Source organism: Petaurus breviceps, unplaced genomic scaffold (assembly GCF_028583685.1).
Source record: "Petaurus breviceps papuanus isolate PSGF00001 unplaced genomic scaffold, PetGlider_PUasm1.0 90625, whole genome shotgun sequence".
Classification (NCBI taxonomy): Eukaryota; Metazoa; Chordata; class Mammalia; order Diprotodontia; family Petauridae; genus Petaurus; species Petaurus breviceps.
Window position 1 is genome coordinate 7,128,913 of NW_027187289.1, and position 15,759 is coordinate 7,144,671.

Below are 15,759 nucleotides of genomic sequence, written 5' to 3' on the forward strand. Positions count from 1 at the left end.
GACTTAGATAACTTTAAGGACCTCTGTGTCTGGGAAGATGGTGGCAGTATCAACAGATACTGCTAAGATAGGAGGAGGGACAGGTTTTGAGGGAAAGAGAGTTTGGTTTTGTATGTATTGGTTTTGAGGTGCTAGGAGGACATGCAGGTAGATATTTGAACTGGAGTTCAGGGGACAGCCCAGAGCTAGATACAAAGTGGTCATCACTAACATTTAAATAGTTCTTTAAAGTTTGCAGAGTGCTTTGTATATATCATTTCATTTGAGGTTCACATTAATCTTGTTTGGTAGATACTATCCCACCTGTGCAAATGAGAAGGCTGAGATGGAGGCTAAATAATTTACCTGTGGTCATACAGCTAGCAAAGTATCAGAGACAGGACTTGAACCCAGTTTGGGCTGGATTTTTTCTCTACTGTGCCTTTTTGTGGGTGGTTCAGTTATAGATTTATAGACCTCTAGAGAGGGGGATCAGCTACCCCTTTCACTTTAAATAGCTCTAAAGCCTATTTCACATTGTCCCAGCCATGTTTAGTTGCAGTTCTTTGCATAGTGTGTAGTGATTTCTTTTGTGCAGGTTAGCTATTATTTAGTTATCTAAGTACTCTCTTTTTAAACTCCTTGAATGAAAAGGTCAAAACTTTGTCTTTGTTTGGTATGTGTTAGAGTAAGTATGGTAGATCCTTATCCTTAAGAAATAGTGATTATGAGATTTTTAGAAATATAAACAAATTACATGAAGGAATAGGGTGGAGGTGAGGAGAAATTATACAGTTGGTGACACATAGTTGTTAATAAAATAGAAATTTGGATATTAACTATTTCTATTTTCAATTCACAGAGCCTGCATTGATTCAAATGAAGATGGGGACTTAAGTAACAGCACTGTATTGAGGAACTACAAGGAAGCTCAGGAATATGGTTCTTTTGGCACAGCTGAGATGTTGAATTATTCTGTTAATATATATGATGATGGAAACCTACTTTCTATTGTGACCAGCGGAGGTATTTCTTTTCTAATCTATGTAGCTACTAAATGATGAAGTGTTTTAAAGCTAAGGATTAAAATAGCTGGATCTTAGCTCTGTAAAGGATTTAGAGGTCTCCTTGTTTCAGCTAGAGGGACTAAACTTCAGGTCTCTTGATTCCCAGCCCACCATAAAACAATGTCACTATTTTAGTATGTTTAGAAAGAAAAACATACTGAAAATTGTGAAGCTTTATGTGCTTTAGTAGTTTAATGAATACCAGATTTTAAATACATTTCTACTTTGGGGTATACTTTACTTTTTCTCAGCTTATTTCATTGGCACAAGGAGTCTGAGATATCTACATACTCATTATCAGGTACCTACAGTTAAGTTTGTTATGGTCCAGATTTGTGATTTCCCTGTTAGGAAAACTGCCAGTGCAAATTATCAAATGCTCTGCAATTTGGAGTCTAAAAAATTGCCTGGATCATTGAGAGGGTAAGTGTTTGAGCCTTGTTTAGATGGTCACATAGCCAGTATGTGCCAGAGGAAGATTTCAACTTAGATCTTCCTGACTCTAGGTTCACTTTCTGTACTATCATGCTCTTTCCCTGTGAGGTTGCTTAGGGTAGGAAAAATCATCACAACACCTAGTCACTAATGATAGCCGTTTGTAAAATTAGTTCTGATTCAAGCATTCCTTCCTGGACTAGTTTTTCTCTTCATCCCCTGCCCTGCCCATCACTTGAAATTTTTGTTGGTCAGGCACTTCAAAAGAATAGTTTTCATATCAAAGGGTTAGGAAAATTGATGAAGCTTTCCAAATGGGTCACATTATGTTCATGCTTTAAAAGTCAAAAGAAAAATGAAGTGTTGGGGAAGCTAGGTTGCGCAGTGAGTAGAGCACCAGTCCTGGAGTCAGGAGGACCTGAGTTCAAATTCAGACTCAGACACTTAACCCTTACTACTGTGTAACCTTGGGCAAGTCACTTAACCCTAATTGCCCTGCCTCCCCCCACCCCTCCAAAAAAAATGAAGGGCATTATGTCTGCCATCATATAATTTTGTTGGAAAAATTACACCAAAAACTTCTATACTGATTCATCTCTCGTTTTAAAAATTAGCACAAAGTTGCTCTTATAACCTAAATATTGTTTTAGATAAAAGAAATGTTCATAATTTCTCCTTTCATTTTCAGGATGAAGTTCCAATTATACTTCCTTTTTTACTATTTACTATGAAATATTGAGCCCCATTTTAAGTAGATTTACTTTAAGTGAACTTTTTCTGGTACCACTTTACCATTGAATAAGGAAGAACTCCTTTATTCAGATTAGGATTTTATATGTTTGCCATATATGTAGTAACTTTAGATTGATTTATCCCAGGGGCTTTGGAGCTGTTCACTGTGCAAAACACAATAAAATTTCTTCCATTGACAAATGGTTCTTTCACATTATATCAAAGAACCTTTTCTTTTCATAATCAGATTCCTCAAAGAAGGGATCTACACTTGCTATTTCCATTTCTCTACTTTCTGCTTTGTTATCTCCTAGTATTCTGGTTTCCATTGCCACTAACTTCACAGAAACTCTGTGTAACTGAATCCTTTTTCCTTGTCATTTTCCACCTGGCTCTGCTGAATTTGGCATTATTGATCACCCCCATCCTTCTTTTTACTAACTTCCCTGTTTTCATTACTGGCACAGATCTCCAATTTCTCTGGGGTCAACCTTGAAGTCATATGATTTTTCTCTCTTTAGTTCTTATATTCAAGTACTTTCATTTTCCTTTGAAATGTCTCTGATTTCTCCATTACACCATTACTAATGTAGATTAGTCTTTTGCTACAATAACTTGATTAACCCCCTGCTTTTTTGTTTCTCTCCCCATTCATTTCATGTCATCACTTTAGATTGATATTTCTGTAATACCACTTTTATCTTGTTACTTCTATGCTTACAGAACTATAATGCCTTATTATTATACATTGAAGCAAATCTAGAGTTCTCACTCTGACATTCATAACTCTTCCTCTATTTTCTTATTCAAACTTGTTATGAAATTACTAAAATATATCTGTATTTGAAAGTCTTTGCTCTAATGGTTTTATTCTGGTGAGTATACAATCTCTTTTATTAAGTGATTCAAAGGAGCTAATTGTGTCTGATCCTATCTGACCATTGCTAGCTTTAAGTAGTGCCTTTTAAATTTCAGCTAATTTATTTGTAAGAGGGACTTGGAATTAGCCATTTCCAAAAAGGAATAGACCTGAGGTTCCAAAATTTATTTGACCTACCACCCTCTTTTCAAAAAAAGAATGATTCAGCACCCCCTGAGAAATCCACTTTGTTTAACCCTTCAGAAAAATTGCATCATTTCAAAAAAGATTAAACATTTAAAAAAAAAAGATGCATCTTAAAATTAATAATTTATTGTAAATATGTGAATTTTTTTCCTACATTGATATTTTGTTGATACAGTATTGCATCATGTAACTGTATAGTGCGGTATTGTAAACAAGTCATTACTTGCACATATTCCTGCTAGTGCATACTGGACTTCCCGGGTACACTCAACTGTCAACACTAGCTTGTTAAGACCTGTTGGTAGACTTGATTACTGATCAGTGATAATTTGTATTTCGTATGTTTATTTGGAAATAATGTGGTCACTGCACCTTTAACTGTTACATAACAGATGAAACATGTATGAACAGTTTTTCAGAATTTTCTTATCTTCTTTTTCCTTATGCTTCTACCACCTCCAAAAATTGATTATTTTTATTTAATGCCCCACAGTTGTACCTGAGTCTACCACCTCCTACTCCCACATCCCCCAATTTTTCCAGTGGCCCCCCCCCCCCCCCAAGGGACCAATATCATCCACATTGGAAACCTCAAGAGTAAACAGACTGCCAACAGGGAAACCTTTTATTTAAAGACATTTACATGAGAGTTAGAAGCTTGGAGTGCTTATTCTTCTTACATGGCTCTTATTTCATTTCTCAGAGTATGTGAGTGGGATGATACAGAAGAGTCAGGAAGAATGTCACAGACTATACTCTGCCGGGCAGATGGAGGCCGTATTAAATCTACTCTGACAGCCCAAATGAATTCCATAGACTAGAACTATAAAGGAAGAAAACAGCGTTGTCTAAGATAGGTAGTCTGAAAGGGCTTTCATGCCAAAATGATCCCAAATCTTTGAGCCTTATACTAGCTCTTGGAGTATAGGATATGGCATAAATTAGAAGTATAGCAATATCCACAGGTACCATCCCCCACCAATGTTATTTGGCACTAACTTTATTGATGTATTATAACCAAACTTGATACTGTCAATAATACTGGTCTTAGGGAACCATTTAAAGCTGTAGAAAAAAAAAAGGGGTAGTGAAAGAGCCCTGGATTTCCTCCTCCCAGAGGAGTGGGTTTATGTTCAAGTTTTTTTTTTTTTCTTTTTAAAAATATAATTAATTTGTTTATTTTTAGTTTTCAACATTCATTTCTATAAAATTTTGAGTTTGAAATTTTCTTCCCCTCCCCAAGACAGCATGCAATCTGATATAGGCTCTACTTAGACATTCATATTGAACATACTTTCACATTAGTCATTATGTAAAGAAGAATTAGAACTAATGGGAGGAACCACGAGAAAGAAGAAACAGAACAACAGAAGAAAAGGAGAGCAAATAGTATGCTTCCATCTGCAGTCAGACTCCAAAGTTCTTTCTCTGGCTGGACAGCATTTTCCATTGTGAGTCTTTTAGAGCTGTCTTAGATCTTTGCATTGCTGAGAAGAGCTAAGTCTGTCAAAGTCAGTCATTGCATAGGGTGACTGTTACTGTGTACAGTGTTCTGATTCTGCTCATTGAGCTAAGCATCAGTTCATTTAAGTCTGTCCAGGTTTTTCTGAAGTATATCTGCTCCCAGTTGATGAATATACCCTCAACTTCCAAATCTTTGCCAGCACAAAAAGAACTGCTATAAATATTTTTGTACATGTGTGTCCTTTTCCCATTCTTATGATCTCTTTGGGATACAGACCTAGAAGTAGTATTGCTGGGTCAAAGGGTATGCACAGTTTTATAGTACTTTGGGCATCATTCCAAATTGCTCTCCAGAGCAGATGGACTTCACATTTACCTAGAGAGGCTTATATGAACTGATGCTGAGTGAGAAGAGCAGAACCAGGAGAAATTTGTACACAATTTGTATACAAAGTATGTGTGACGACCAACTTTGATAGACTGGACTCTTCTCAGAAATGCAGGACTCTAAGTCAACTCCAAAAGACTCATGGTGGAGAGAGATGTCTATAGTTAGAGAAAAAACTAGAAAGAACAAAGTCTGAATGCAGATTGAAGCATACTACCTGCTCTCTTTCTTTTCTTGTTTGATTTTGTTTCCTTTTTCCCATTGCTCATTCCATCTGATACAACCCTTCTTTATAACCTGACCAATGTCTAATGTGAAAGTATCTGCAGATCCTATACCTGATTGTATGCCGCCATGGGGGCAGGGGGGAGAAAGGGGGAGAAAATTTGAAATTCAAAAGAACTGTGGAACTGAATCTTTTAAACTAAAAGTAAATGAACAAATTAATAAAGACAAATTTTTTTTTTTAAAACAACAAATTGCTCTCCAGAATGGTTGGATCAGTTCACAACTCCACCAACAATAGTGTTCCAGTTTTTCCACATCTTCTCCAACATTATCATTTTCCTGTTTTGTCATGTTAGTCTGATAGGTGTGAAGGGGGAACTTCAGAGTCATTTTGATTTGCATTTCTCTAATCAATACATGTTCATATATTAATAGTGTATATATGCCTGTTCATATTCTTTGACCATTTATCAATTGGGGAATGACTTGCATTCTTGTAAATTCAACTCGGTTCTCTATATATTTTAGAAATTAGACCTTTATCCGAGACACTAACTGTAAAAATTGTTTCCCAGCTTTCTGCTTTCCTTCTAATCTTGGTTGCATTGGCTTTGTTTGTGCAAAACCTTTTTAATTTAATGTAATCAAAATCACCCATTTTACATTTAATAATGTTCTCTATCTCTTGTTTGGTCATAAATTCTCCTGTACTCCATAGATTTGACAGGTAAACTATTCCTTGCTCTCCTAGTTTGCTTGTAGTATCAGTCTTTATATCTAAATCATGTATCCATTTTGACTTTATCTTGGTATAGGGTGTAAGATGTTGGTCTATGCCTAATTTCTGCCATTCTATTTTCCAGTATTCCCAGCATTTTTCATTTCATATTGAGTTCTATCCTAGAAGCTAGAGTCTTGGGATTTATCAAATATCATCTTCTGCTGCTTCTTATCATCTCAATGACTGGCCAGGGAATGTTACCACTCTGAGTTTCATTTGCTTCATCTCTGAAATGAGAGGTGCTAAGTGCTCTTTAACCCTTAAATCTATGGTTCCTATGGTCCATAGTAATATTTCATCTAATAACCTTTAAGTTAAATCCACTTAGCAATATGAATTGAAGTATACCTGTAATCTAATGAAGATTTGAGGAAAGACCTTTAAGGATTAGTGAAAAAGATACACAGTTGTCTACCTTAGATTTCTCTTCTTTAAAAGTTTGCCTTATATATTCTTTTTCATTATGTTTAAGAATATTGTTTAAATCCATTTTTAAATTTTTAAAATATTTTATTGATTGTTTTTACTTTTTTTCACCTGTTTCCTAAAATGCTCCCTTTCCCCAAAATGATCCAGTTTCTTTTAACAAAGGAAAAAAGCTAAGCAAAAACATTCTATAGTAATCTTATCTGATAGTGTATGTAACATTCTGCTTTACTGTTCCCCCATTCACACAGTCTTTAGGGAAAAGGTCATATATTTCATTTTCTGTTTTCTTGGACTGTTACTGATTTTTCAGTTACTAAGAGTGATTTTTTCACTTATACTGCTGTGGTAATTTTGTGTATTATTCTGATTTTACACAATTCACTTTTTTTCTTAATAGTCAAAGCCTTTATTTTTATCATTGGATGGAACTCTAGATAATTCACCTAGATTGTCCAGGATAAACTTTATTTTTCTACATTTTTCAAATGATTTATTAACTTCTGATTTACATCATTCATTTCTGCCAGATTTTGAGTTACAGATTTTCTCCCCGTTTTTCCCCTACCTGCCACCCCAAAATAGCAGTCCCACAACAGGATATCCCCTCCTTCAATCTGTTCTCTCCCATATTTTCTCCCATACCCCTTTCAACTTTTCCAGCAGGGCATGGTGGATCTCTATGCCCCAGTGCCTGTATATCTTATTTCCCAATTACATGTAAAATAGTATTAATAATAGTGTATATATATATATTTAAACATTTGATTTTAAAACTTTGAATTAAAAATTCATTCCCTTCCTCCCTTGTCACCCACCCTTACTGGGAAGATAAGCAGTTCAGTATAGGTTGTACATGTGTAGCTAATGCAAAACAATAACATAGTAGATATATTGTAAAAGACTGACTATATTTCCCTCCCTCCTATCCCACCTCCCACTTGTTCTGTTCTGTATTTTGATCCCATCCCTTTTCAAAAGTGGATGCTTCTAACTTCCCTGCCCCCCAGCCTGCCCTCCCTTCCATCCTTCCCTCTCTGATCCCCTTCCCCCCTACTCTCCTGTAGGGTTAGATACCCTATTTAGTGTGTATTTCATTCCCTCCCCAAGCCAAATTCAATGAGAATAAGGTTGACCCATTTTCTTTTGCCTTCCTATTCTTCCCCTCCATTGTAACCATTTTCCCCTGCCTCCTCTTTATGAGATAGTTTACCCCATTCTGTGTCTTCCCATCTCTTCTCATTATATTCCTCTCTCACCTCTTAATTTCATCTTTTAAGTATCATCCCTTCCTGTTAAATTGGTCCTGTGCCCTCTATGTATACCTGCAAACATATATACACATGTTCACATATGTATTCATATGCCCATATACCCTCATATATAGACATATATATATGTTTCTATTCCCTTCAACTATTTTCATACTGACAAAAGTTTCATCAGTTACAATTATTGTTTCTCCATATAGGAATGTTATTAGTTCAACTGTGATAAGTTCCTTATGATTTCTTTTCCCTGTTTACCTTCTCATGCTTCTCTTGCTTCTTGTATCTGAATGTCAGATTTTCTATTCAACTTTGGTTTTTTCATCAAGAATGCTTGAAAGTCCTCTATTCCAAGGAATGACCATATTTTCCCCTGAAACATGATACTCAGTTTTGCCGGGTAGGTGATTCTTGATTTTAATCCCAGCTCCTTTGACCTCCAGAATATCATATTCCAAGCCCTTCGATCCCTCAGTGTAGAAACTGCCAGATCCTAGGTTATCCTGATTGTGTTTCTACAATATTCAAATTGTTCCTTCCTGGCTGCTTGTAATATTCTCTCCTTGATCTGGGAATTCCGGAACCTGGCTATAATATTCCTAGGAGTTTTCTTTTTGGGATCTTTTTCAGGAGGTAATGGGTGGATTCTTTCAACCTCTGTTTTGCCCTCTGGTTCTAAAACATCAGGGCAGTTTTCTTTGAGAACTTCCTGGAGGATGATTCCTAGGTTCTTACTTTGATCTTGGCTTTCAGGTAGTCCAGTAATTTTTAAATGATCTCTCCTGGATCTATTTTCCAGGTCAGTGGTTTTTCCCATGAGATATTTCACATTGCCTTCTATTCTTTCATTTGTTTGGATCTGTTTAACATCATCTTGATTTCTCAAAGTCATTAGCTTCCATTTTCTCCAATCTAATTCTGAAGCAATGATTCTCCTCATTGAGCTTTTGAGATTCTTTTTCCATTTGGCAAATTTGGCTTTTCAAGGCATTCTTCTTTGAGCCTCTTTTGCCAATTGAATTTTTAAGGTGTGATTTTCCCCAGTCAGGCTGTTGACTCTCATTCCGTAATTTTCTTGCATCGTTCTCATTTCTCTTCCCAATTTTTCCTCCGCTTCTCTTATCTGCTTCTTAAGGTCCTCTGTGGCCTGTAACCAGCTTGTATTTTCCTTTGAAGCTTTTGGTGCAGGAGTTCTGACTTCACTGTCTTCCTCCTGTTCCGTGCTTTGCTCCTTTTTGTCTCCAAAATAGGACTTTAATGTTGGAATCGTCTGTCTGCTTTGTTTCCTTTTCCTGGTCATGTCACCCCTCAGTCCCTTGACCCCTGGGCTTTTTGCCACAATAGGACTCTGCCACCAGACAGGGGAGCTTTCGTCCCAAATGCTGGGGTTTTCTCAGATGCCGGAGGTATTAGATTGGTGCCCTCTCTGAGGACTCCACAGGCTCTGGTAAGCTGGACACAGGCCCCGGGACCTCCACCCTAGACTGCAATCCAGATCCAAGCAGGTTAAAGCAAGAGCGATTACCCCTCAGACTGGTTGCTTGGTACCCCTACACTCTGCAGGCCAGGAGCTGAAGCTGCCATATGGTGCTGGCTGGCTGTGCTGGTGTCTCAGAGGCTTCTCGCCCCGGGGGCAAAAGCCACATACTCCCACTTACTGGGTCCCAAAGTCCAGACTGTACTGACCTCTCACTTTGTCCTTTGCATCTATGTGTTGATAATTCTGGAAATGGCCACAGCTGCTGCTGATCTGGAGTCCCTCTTGCCAGCTGCAGCGTGGTTGGTCGGGCCAGCCCTAGGGCTAAAAGGGCCTGGGCTTGACTCTCAGAGCTCTTCCCTGGCCTATTCCTGCCAGCCTGTAGGGCTGTCCTCAGCAGGAGGTTAGCTTCTCTGTGTCATTTTGTGGGTTCTGCAGCTCCAAAGTTTGTTCAGAGTCCCCTTTTTACATTGATTGGGGAAGGTGGAAGCCGGAGCCTGGTGGAGGTTGTGCTTGTGCTCTGCCATCTTGACTCCACCCCTCCCCCCCCCCAATTTACTTTTAATCAGTTCATAGGCATTTCCATTTTTCTCTGTATTCCTTATAATCATTTCTTTTTACACAATAATGTTCCATTACATTTATGCACCACAGTTTACTCAACTCTTCCCTAGACAGTCGTTCATCTGTTTTAGTCGAGTTTTTTTTTTTCCTTTCTAAGGAAAAGCATGCTTATGTTAATCTTAAAATCTTGCCTGCTTATGCTTGTTGTGCCATAAGCTTTATAATCTTATTCATGTGGTCATGACTGAAGCGGTGCCACCTGATGTCAGTGCTTCTAATTGCAACAAAAGTATTTAAAAGGAGGGGAAATTAGCCTATTGAATGTTGCACTTCCCAACCCATTGAGTTAAATAGAGTGAAATAGTGGAGAGAGTTTAGTTTGGACTCAGAGAATTTGCTATCTAATATGTGTGTGAGTTTGGGTAAAGCACTTAACTTTAGCTCTCTCGTTCCCAAATGCAAAATAAGGTACTTGAATTATATCTCTAATGTCCTAGATCTAAATCCTGTCATTCTGTAAATGACAATAAAATTTTATGCTTTACCACTGCTCATACAGATGACAGATCCTTGCCTTTGTAGGAAGTTTGAAGAAGTGCATTGATAAATATTTCTCCCTCTCTTTCTTTTCCAGTTCATACCATACATTTCTTCTAAAGCCAATCTTTTATGAAGCCTTTTCTGATTGATCTTTGCCTACAGTTATATCCATTATCTAAATTCATATAACATTTGATCTGTTGCAGAAGTTAACTTATTATTTAGATATTGCTGGGATTATTTTGAACCTGAAATTCGTATGCTACCAGCACAGTATTAAACATAAAGGCTTTTAATCTTAATTGCAAATCATTTGAGAATTCTGTAATACAGTGCAAGGAAGTGGTGCAATTATAGGCTCAAAGTAACTATATGATGAATTAAATTGTTGGTGAACTTAAAGTTTAATGCTCATGAATTAGTGACATGAATAGGGTCCTAGAATAGTTTTATTAATATAAATAACATTAGAAGGAAGTTACAACATTGTAAAAGTAATTTCTTTTTAAAGACATCTGAAGATTATCCTTATTCAGTACCTTAAAGCCAAGTAAAAAAATTTTTCCTATTAATAACTATAAATTAAGCTAGTAAAACCATCATTATAGAATTTTAAGTTTTCTCATATGCACATTTGTTTTTTAGGAGCTCATGGAACACATGTAGCTAGTATAGCTGCTGGATACTTTCCACAAGACCCTGAACGAAATGGTATAGCTCCGGGTGCTCAGATTCTTGCTATCAAGATTGGAGATACAAGATTAAGCACTATGGAAACTGGCACAGGTCTTATAAGAGCTGTGAGTATTCAATATATTAATTTAGACCTTGGAGATAGAAGATTCTTTTTGTGCTTAGCCTTCTACTTGCTTGCTTACCTGTTGGCTTGCTTACCTTTTGGCATGCTTACCTGTGTGTCTAATTACGGAATAGAAGATAAAATAAAATTCAAACCCCATAATTTGAGCTATCTGATTCTCAGTTTTACATTTTTCATATTACTACATTGAACTATTTAGATAATTTAAGGTTTTTTATAATAGAAACATCACTTTTATGTATTAGACTAATATTTAGAAATGTCTTTTAAAAATTATTAGGTTTGGGGGGTGGCTAGGTGGCGCAGTGAGTAAAGCGCTGGCCCCGGAGTTGGGAGGACCTGAGTTCGGTTCCAGCCTCAGACACTTAACACAAAAAAACTAGCCGTGTAACCTTGGGCAAGTTACTTAACCCCAATTGCCCTCCAAAAGGCGAAAAAAAAATTATTAGCTTTATTCTGAGTTCAGTACTCCTAAGTTATTTTTTAGTCACATAATCTTAGAGCTGTAACACTCCTTGTACCTATAGTGTAAATCTCCTCCAGTATCACCCTACAATACTCATCTAGCCTTTTCTTGTACAGTCTGAATAGCTATGAGCTCATTTGGTCTTAAAGTAATCTGTTCCATTCATTCTAACTAATCTGGAGGCCACAAAGACAATCATGAAGTATTATATATAGCTACAAGGACTTCAGAGTCAAGTTCATACAACTTCCTTGTCTCTCCTTTTCTAGCTTTTCAAGGATAGACCTTTTTCAAGATATGAATACTTCATTTGTTATTTTTTTGTTTGCAGATAAGTAGATATGTCTAGCACTTAAGAATATGCATATATAACATGGTTGATGATAGAAAGGTAAATGACCCAGAAGATGATTTGGTTTGAATGGGGAAGAAATTTTGTAGGCATACCATAATTTTATTATATGTCTTTTGTTAAATGATTCTTTTTTCTTTGCCAGTTTTCTGTATTCCTAAAGTGATTTTTAAAATGTTCTCTTTTCCATCTTAGAGCTTGTAGAACTATTGAGTCGTCATGAGAGTATTAAAATATCTAATTTATATATGGTTGTGCTAACCACTAAACAGACAAACCAAAAGAACTACATGTCTAGAAATTAACTTTTAGCCGCTTCAGTTGAGTAAGTGAAAAAGGCCTTGTCAAAAAAAATATAACAAGCTGATGCACTTGATTATTTAAGAGACATACATATACTAATAGCAATAGGAAATGAAACTATTATACAATAGTTTGCGCCCATTAATTTTAGTGATAAAGTGCCCCAAATTTTTCAGAAGTTTATAAGGGTTACATATATTATAGGGAAAAAATCATTCATGTTTTTATAATAATGATAATGCTGAGATGTCACAAAAAAGCTAAGTTGTATTCAGCATTCTCTGTTTAGGTGACAAGGAAGTAAATATTGCATTTTATAATTCCAAGTAAAATGGTTTAAAATGTTTTGGTTTTTAAAGGAGCAAGCTTAAGGCATTTTGACAGTTAACTGATATAGGATAATAATCCCCCAGCAGTGCTAGATACAAGAGATTTTTATTAAAATAAACTGGTTTTGAGCTCCTTTAATGGACTTTTGTCAGTTTCTTTAAAGGTTTGTTTGACTAGTATTAATTACTAATAGTTTCACCCTTTATAAAAATTCTTGGTAAGCCAAGGAAACATTTAAAAGTATTTAGTGTAATATTCCATGTTCACAGTTGAGATGTCTATGGTAATGCTATAACTCTGACAAGAGGAAATTAACAAAATTTTATTTTTTGTATTCTCTTTCCCTACTCATATCCCCAACCTAGGACTAGTGAAAAAATTTGAATGATATTTATTGAGGCTTTTATGTCTTTTTAATTTTTTTCTGAACTCATTAAAATACAAAATGGAAAAACACTGGTGTGTATTATAGAACTCGATTATTCAAACCTTTTTTTCTTCAGTATTTCAAAATGTCAGAGAAGTCATTGATGTGGGATGTTCCATTTATATTTTAGTTAACAGTCTTCATGGGTGGTTGTAGCCTGCTAAAATTTATATTTTACTGACCAGCTTCTTGTGTTACCCTTTACTTGTGTTTTCTTAGGCCATAAAAATGTATAGAATGTTGTTGGGCCCATATATGTTACCTTTCCAACTTGGATATAATCTACTACAGCTCCTATTTGTTGGTTTACCTTTCAATAACCAAGATGGTTCTCTTTTGTTCTTTAAAACTTTCTTAGTATTCAGGGACCTTTTCTAAGTACTCTTCCTCCTCGATTTTCCTGCAGCCTTTGAAATTGTCACTTCCTTTATTCTAGATCCTTTCTTCCCTTGGCTGTCATGACACTAGCATAATAGAATAGGATCATAAGGTGAGAGATTTAGCTCTGGAAGGATCCTCAGAGGTTAATCCCCCCCTCATTTTGCCCATTAGGAAAATGGAGACTTAGAGAGGTTTAAAAAGACTTACCCTAGGGCCCTGCTTATCGTAAGTAGCATAACTGGGATTTGAACCTGAGTCTGCTGGGCATCTGCTCCTCCTTTAATTTTTGAGTTCAGCTCAGTTTATCCCAAACTGAACTACTCATGTTTCCTCTCAAAACCTCTTCTTTAAACCTCCTTGTTTCTGTAGGAGATACCAACTTTCTTGACACAATTTTATAATTTCATCATCCTCAATCCTTCCCTGTCTCTTAACTGTCTAATCCAACCATTTCCTGAATCCTGTTCTACCTCCACAGTATCTCTTGCATTCCTCTATTTTTTTTTCCTACTCACCTGGCCACCAAATTTAGTTCCCCATCAGTTCTTGACTAGACTTTCTGTAAGACTATTATTAACCTTTTAACCGGTTACCTCTTTCCACAGTCCTTTCTCTACACAATTGCCAAAACAGTTTTCCTGAAGGATACAAAATAAAATGTCCTTCTGTCCCATACCTATGCCTTCCTATTTCCTTCTTATTGGATAAAAGGCAAACTCCTCAGCCTGACATTTAAGGCCTTCCATGTTTTGACTCCAAATTAGTTCAGCCATGATAGATTTCCTGAATTTTCAATTCCTACTACTTCCTCAGATTCCCCATAGCCATCCCTTGTGCTGTTGGATTGTGAGCTCCTTGAGGGCAGGGATATCTTTTACCTCTCTTTGCATTCCTACTTAGCGCTGTGTCTGGCACGGTAGGAGGTACTTAATAAACGTTTATTGACTGACTGCCTGAAATATATTTCTTTCTCATCTGTATCATTCTGAGTCCTTATTTTCTTTAAAGATTCTCTTCTGGTGCTACCTTTTCTTTGAAGATTTTCCCGATTTTCTTTCCTCCCCTTAGTAACCAGTGCCCTTCTTTCCTCAGATTGACTTCTGTTCTCTTAGCTATTTATGCTGTAAAATGTTTTCTGCCTGCCCAACTGCCTTGCCACTATGCCTACAGGTCTTTGGAGATAAAACTTTTTATGAGGCATGGGAGAAGGACTTTAGTGGAGGTTTTCATTTTGTAATTTGTTTTGCTGAATGATCTTTTTTTTTTTTTTTAACATACAGTAACCTTGACTCTAGATTCATTTTGTTAAATTGAGTTTTACCCTAAGCATTGCCTACAGTAGTATTTGCACCATTTGAGTAAATTTTTAGAGCTGCAAAATGGAATTTTACAGAGAATCATCTGTTTCTGTGCCTTTGTGTGAGAGAAGAGAACTCCTTGGCCTCAAGAGCTCCATGCAGTAGCTTGCCCAAGGGTTAATTAATGGTAGAACTGAGATTAGAACACATTTCTCCTGATTTCTAGGCCAGGACCCTTTCCACTGTATCTCATTCCCTTCATTAATATTTCTTTTTTTTTTTTTTAAAGTAATTGGGGTTAAGTAACTTGCTCAAGGTTACACGGCCAGTTATTTTGTGTGGGTGCTAAGTATTTAAAACTTTTTTTTTGGAGGGCAGTTGGGGTTAAGTAACTTGCCCAAGGTTACAGTACAGCTAGTTTTTTTGTGTTAAGTGTCTGAGGCGGGAACGGAACTCAGGTCCTCCAGACTCCAGGGCCGGCACTTTACTCACTGCGCCACCTAGCTGCCCCTATTAATATTTCAAATTATTTAAACATTTATCCTTATCTTGTAGATTCTATATAAATTAAATTTGAAATACTCCTGTAATTTTCATGCTTTCTCCTCTATCACATAGTATTTGTGTATGTCTAGTATTTAATCAGTAAAAATAAAAACTTTTTCTGAGACAGTTGGAAAAATACAAATTGTACTTGTTAATATAAATGATTAAGTAGTTAGAGAAATTTTTATTGAAAAGTAAGATTTTTTTTAATGTAATGATTTTTTTCTTCATAGGTTTTTAATAGCATGTATGAAATGCTCCTAGAAGTAAAATTCTTGAAGTTTCTTGATTTAAAAGATTTTTTTCATGTAGTTTTTGAATGCAGTATAATATGCTTTTTAGAGAATTGTTTCTAAAACCAATAATTGAAGTTTCCTGAAATACTGGTGGGTGAATTCTGAAGAGATCATTGAAACTTGAG

At 36.2% G+C, this 15,759-nt stretch overlaps 1 protein-coding gene across 5 annotated transcripts in view; it reads left to right on the top strand.

The window, feature by feature from the left end:
• TPP2 (tripeptidyl peptidase 2) overlaps positions 1-15,759 on the top strand; it is a 96,312-nt gene that overhangs the window by 18,916 nt on the left and 61,637 nt on the right. For all 5 annotated transcript variants that reach the window (XM_069064212.1, XM_069064209.1, XM_069064210.1 and 2 more), the window contains exons 6-7: positions 842-1,005; positions 11,061-11,215. In XM_069064212.1, the coding sequence (XP_068920313.1) occupies positions 842-1,005; positions 11,061-11,215 (319 nt within the window). The remainder of the gene's footprint in view (positions 1-841; positions 1,006-11,060; positions 11,216-15,759) is intronic.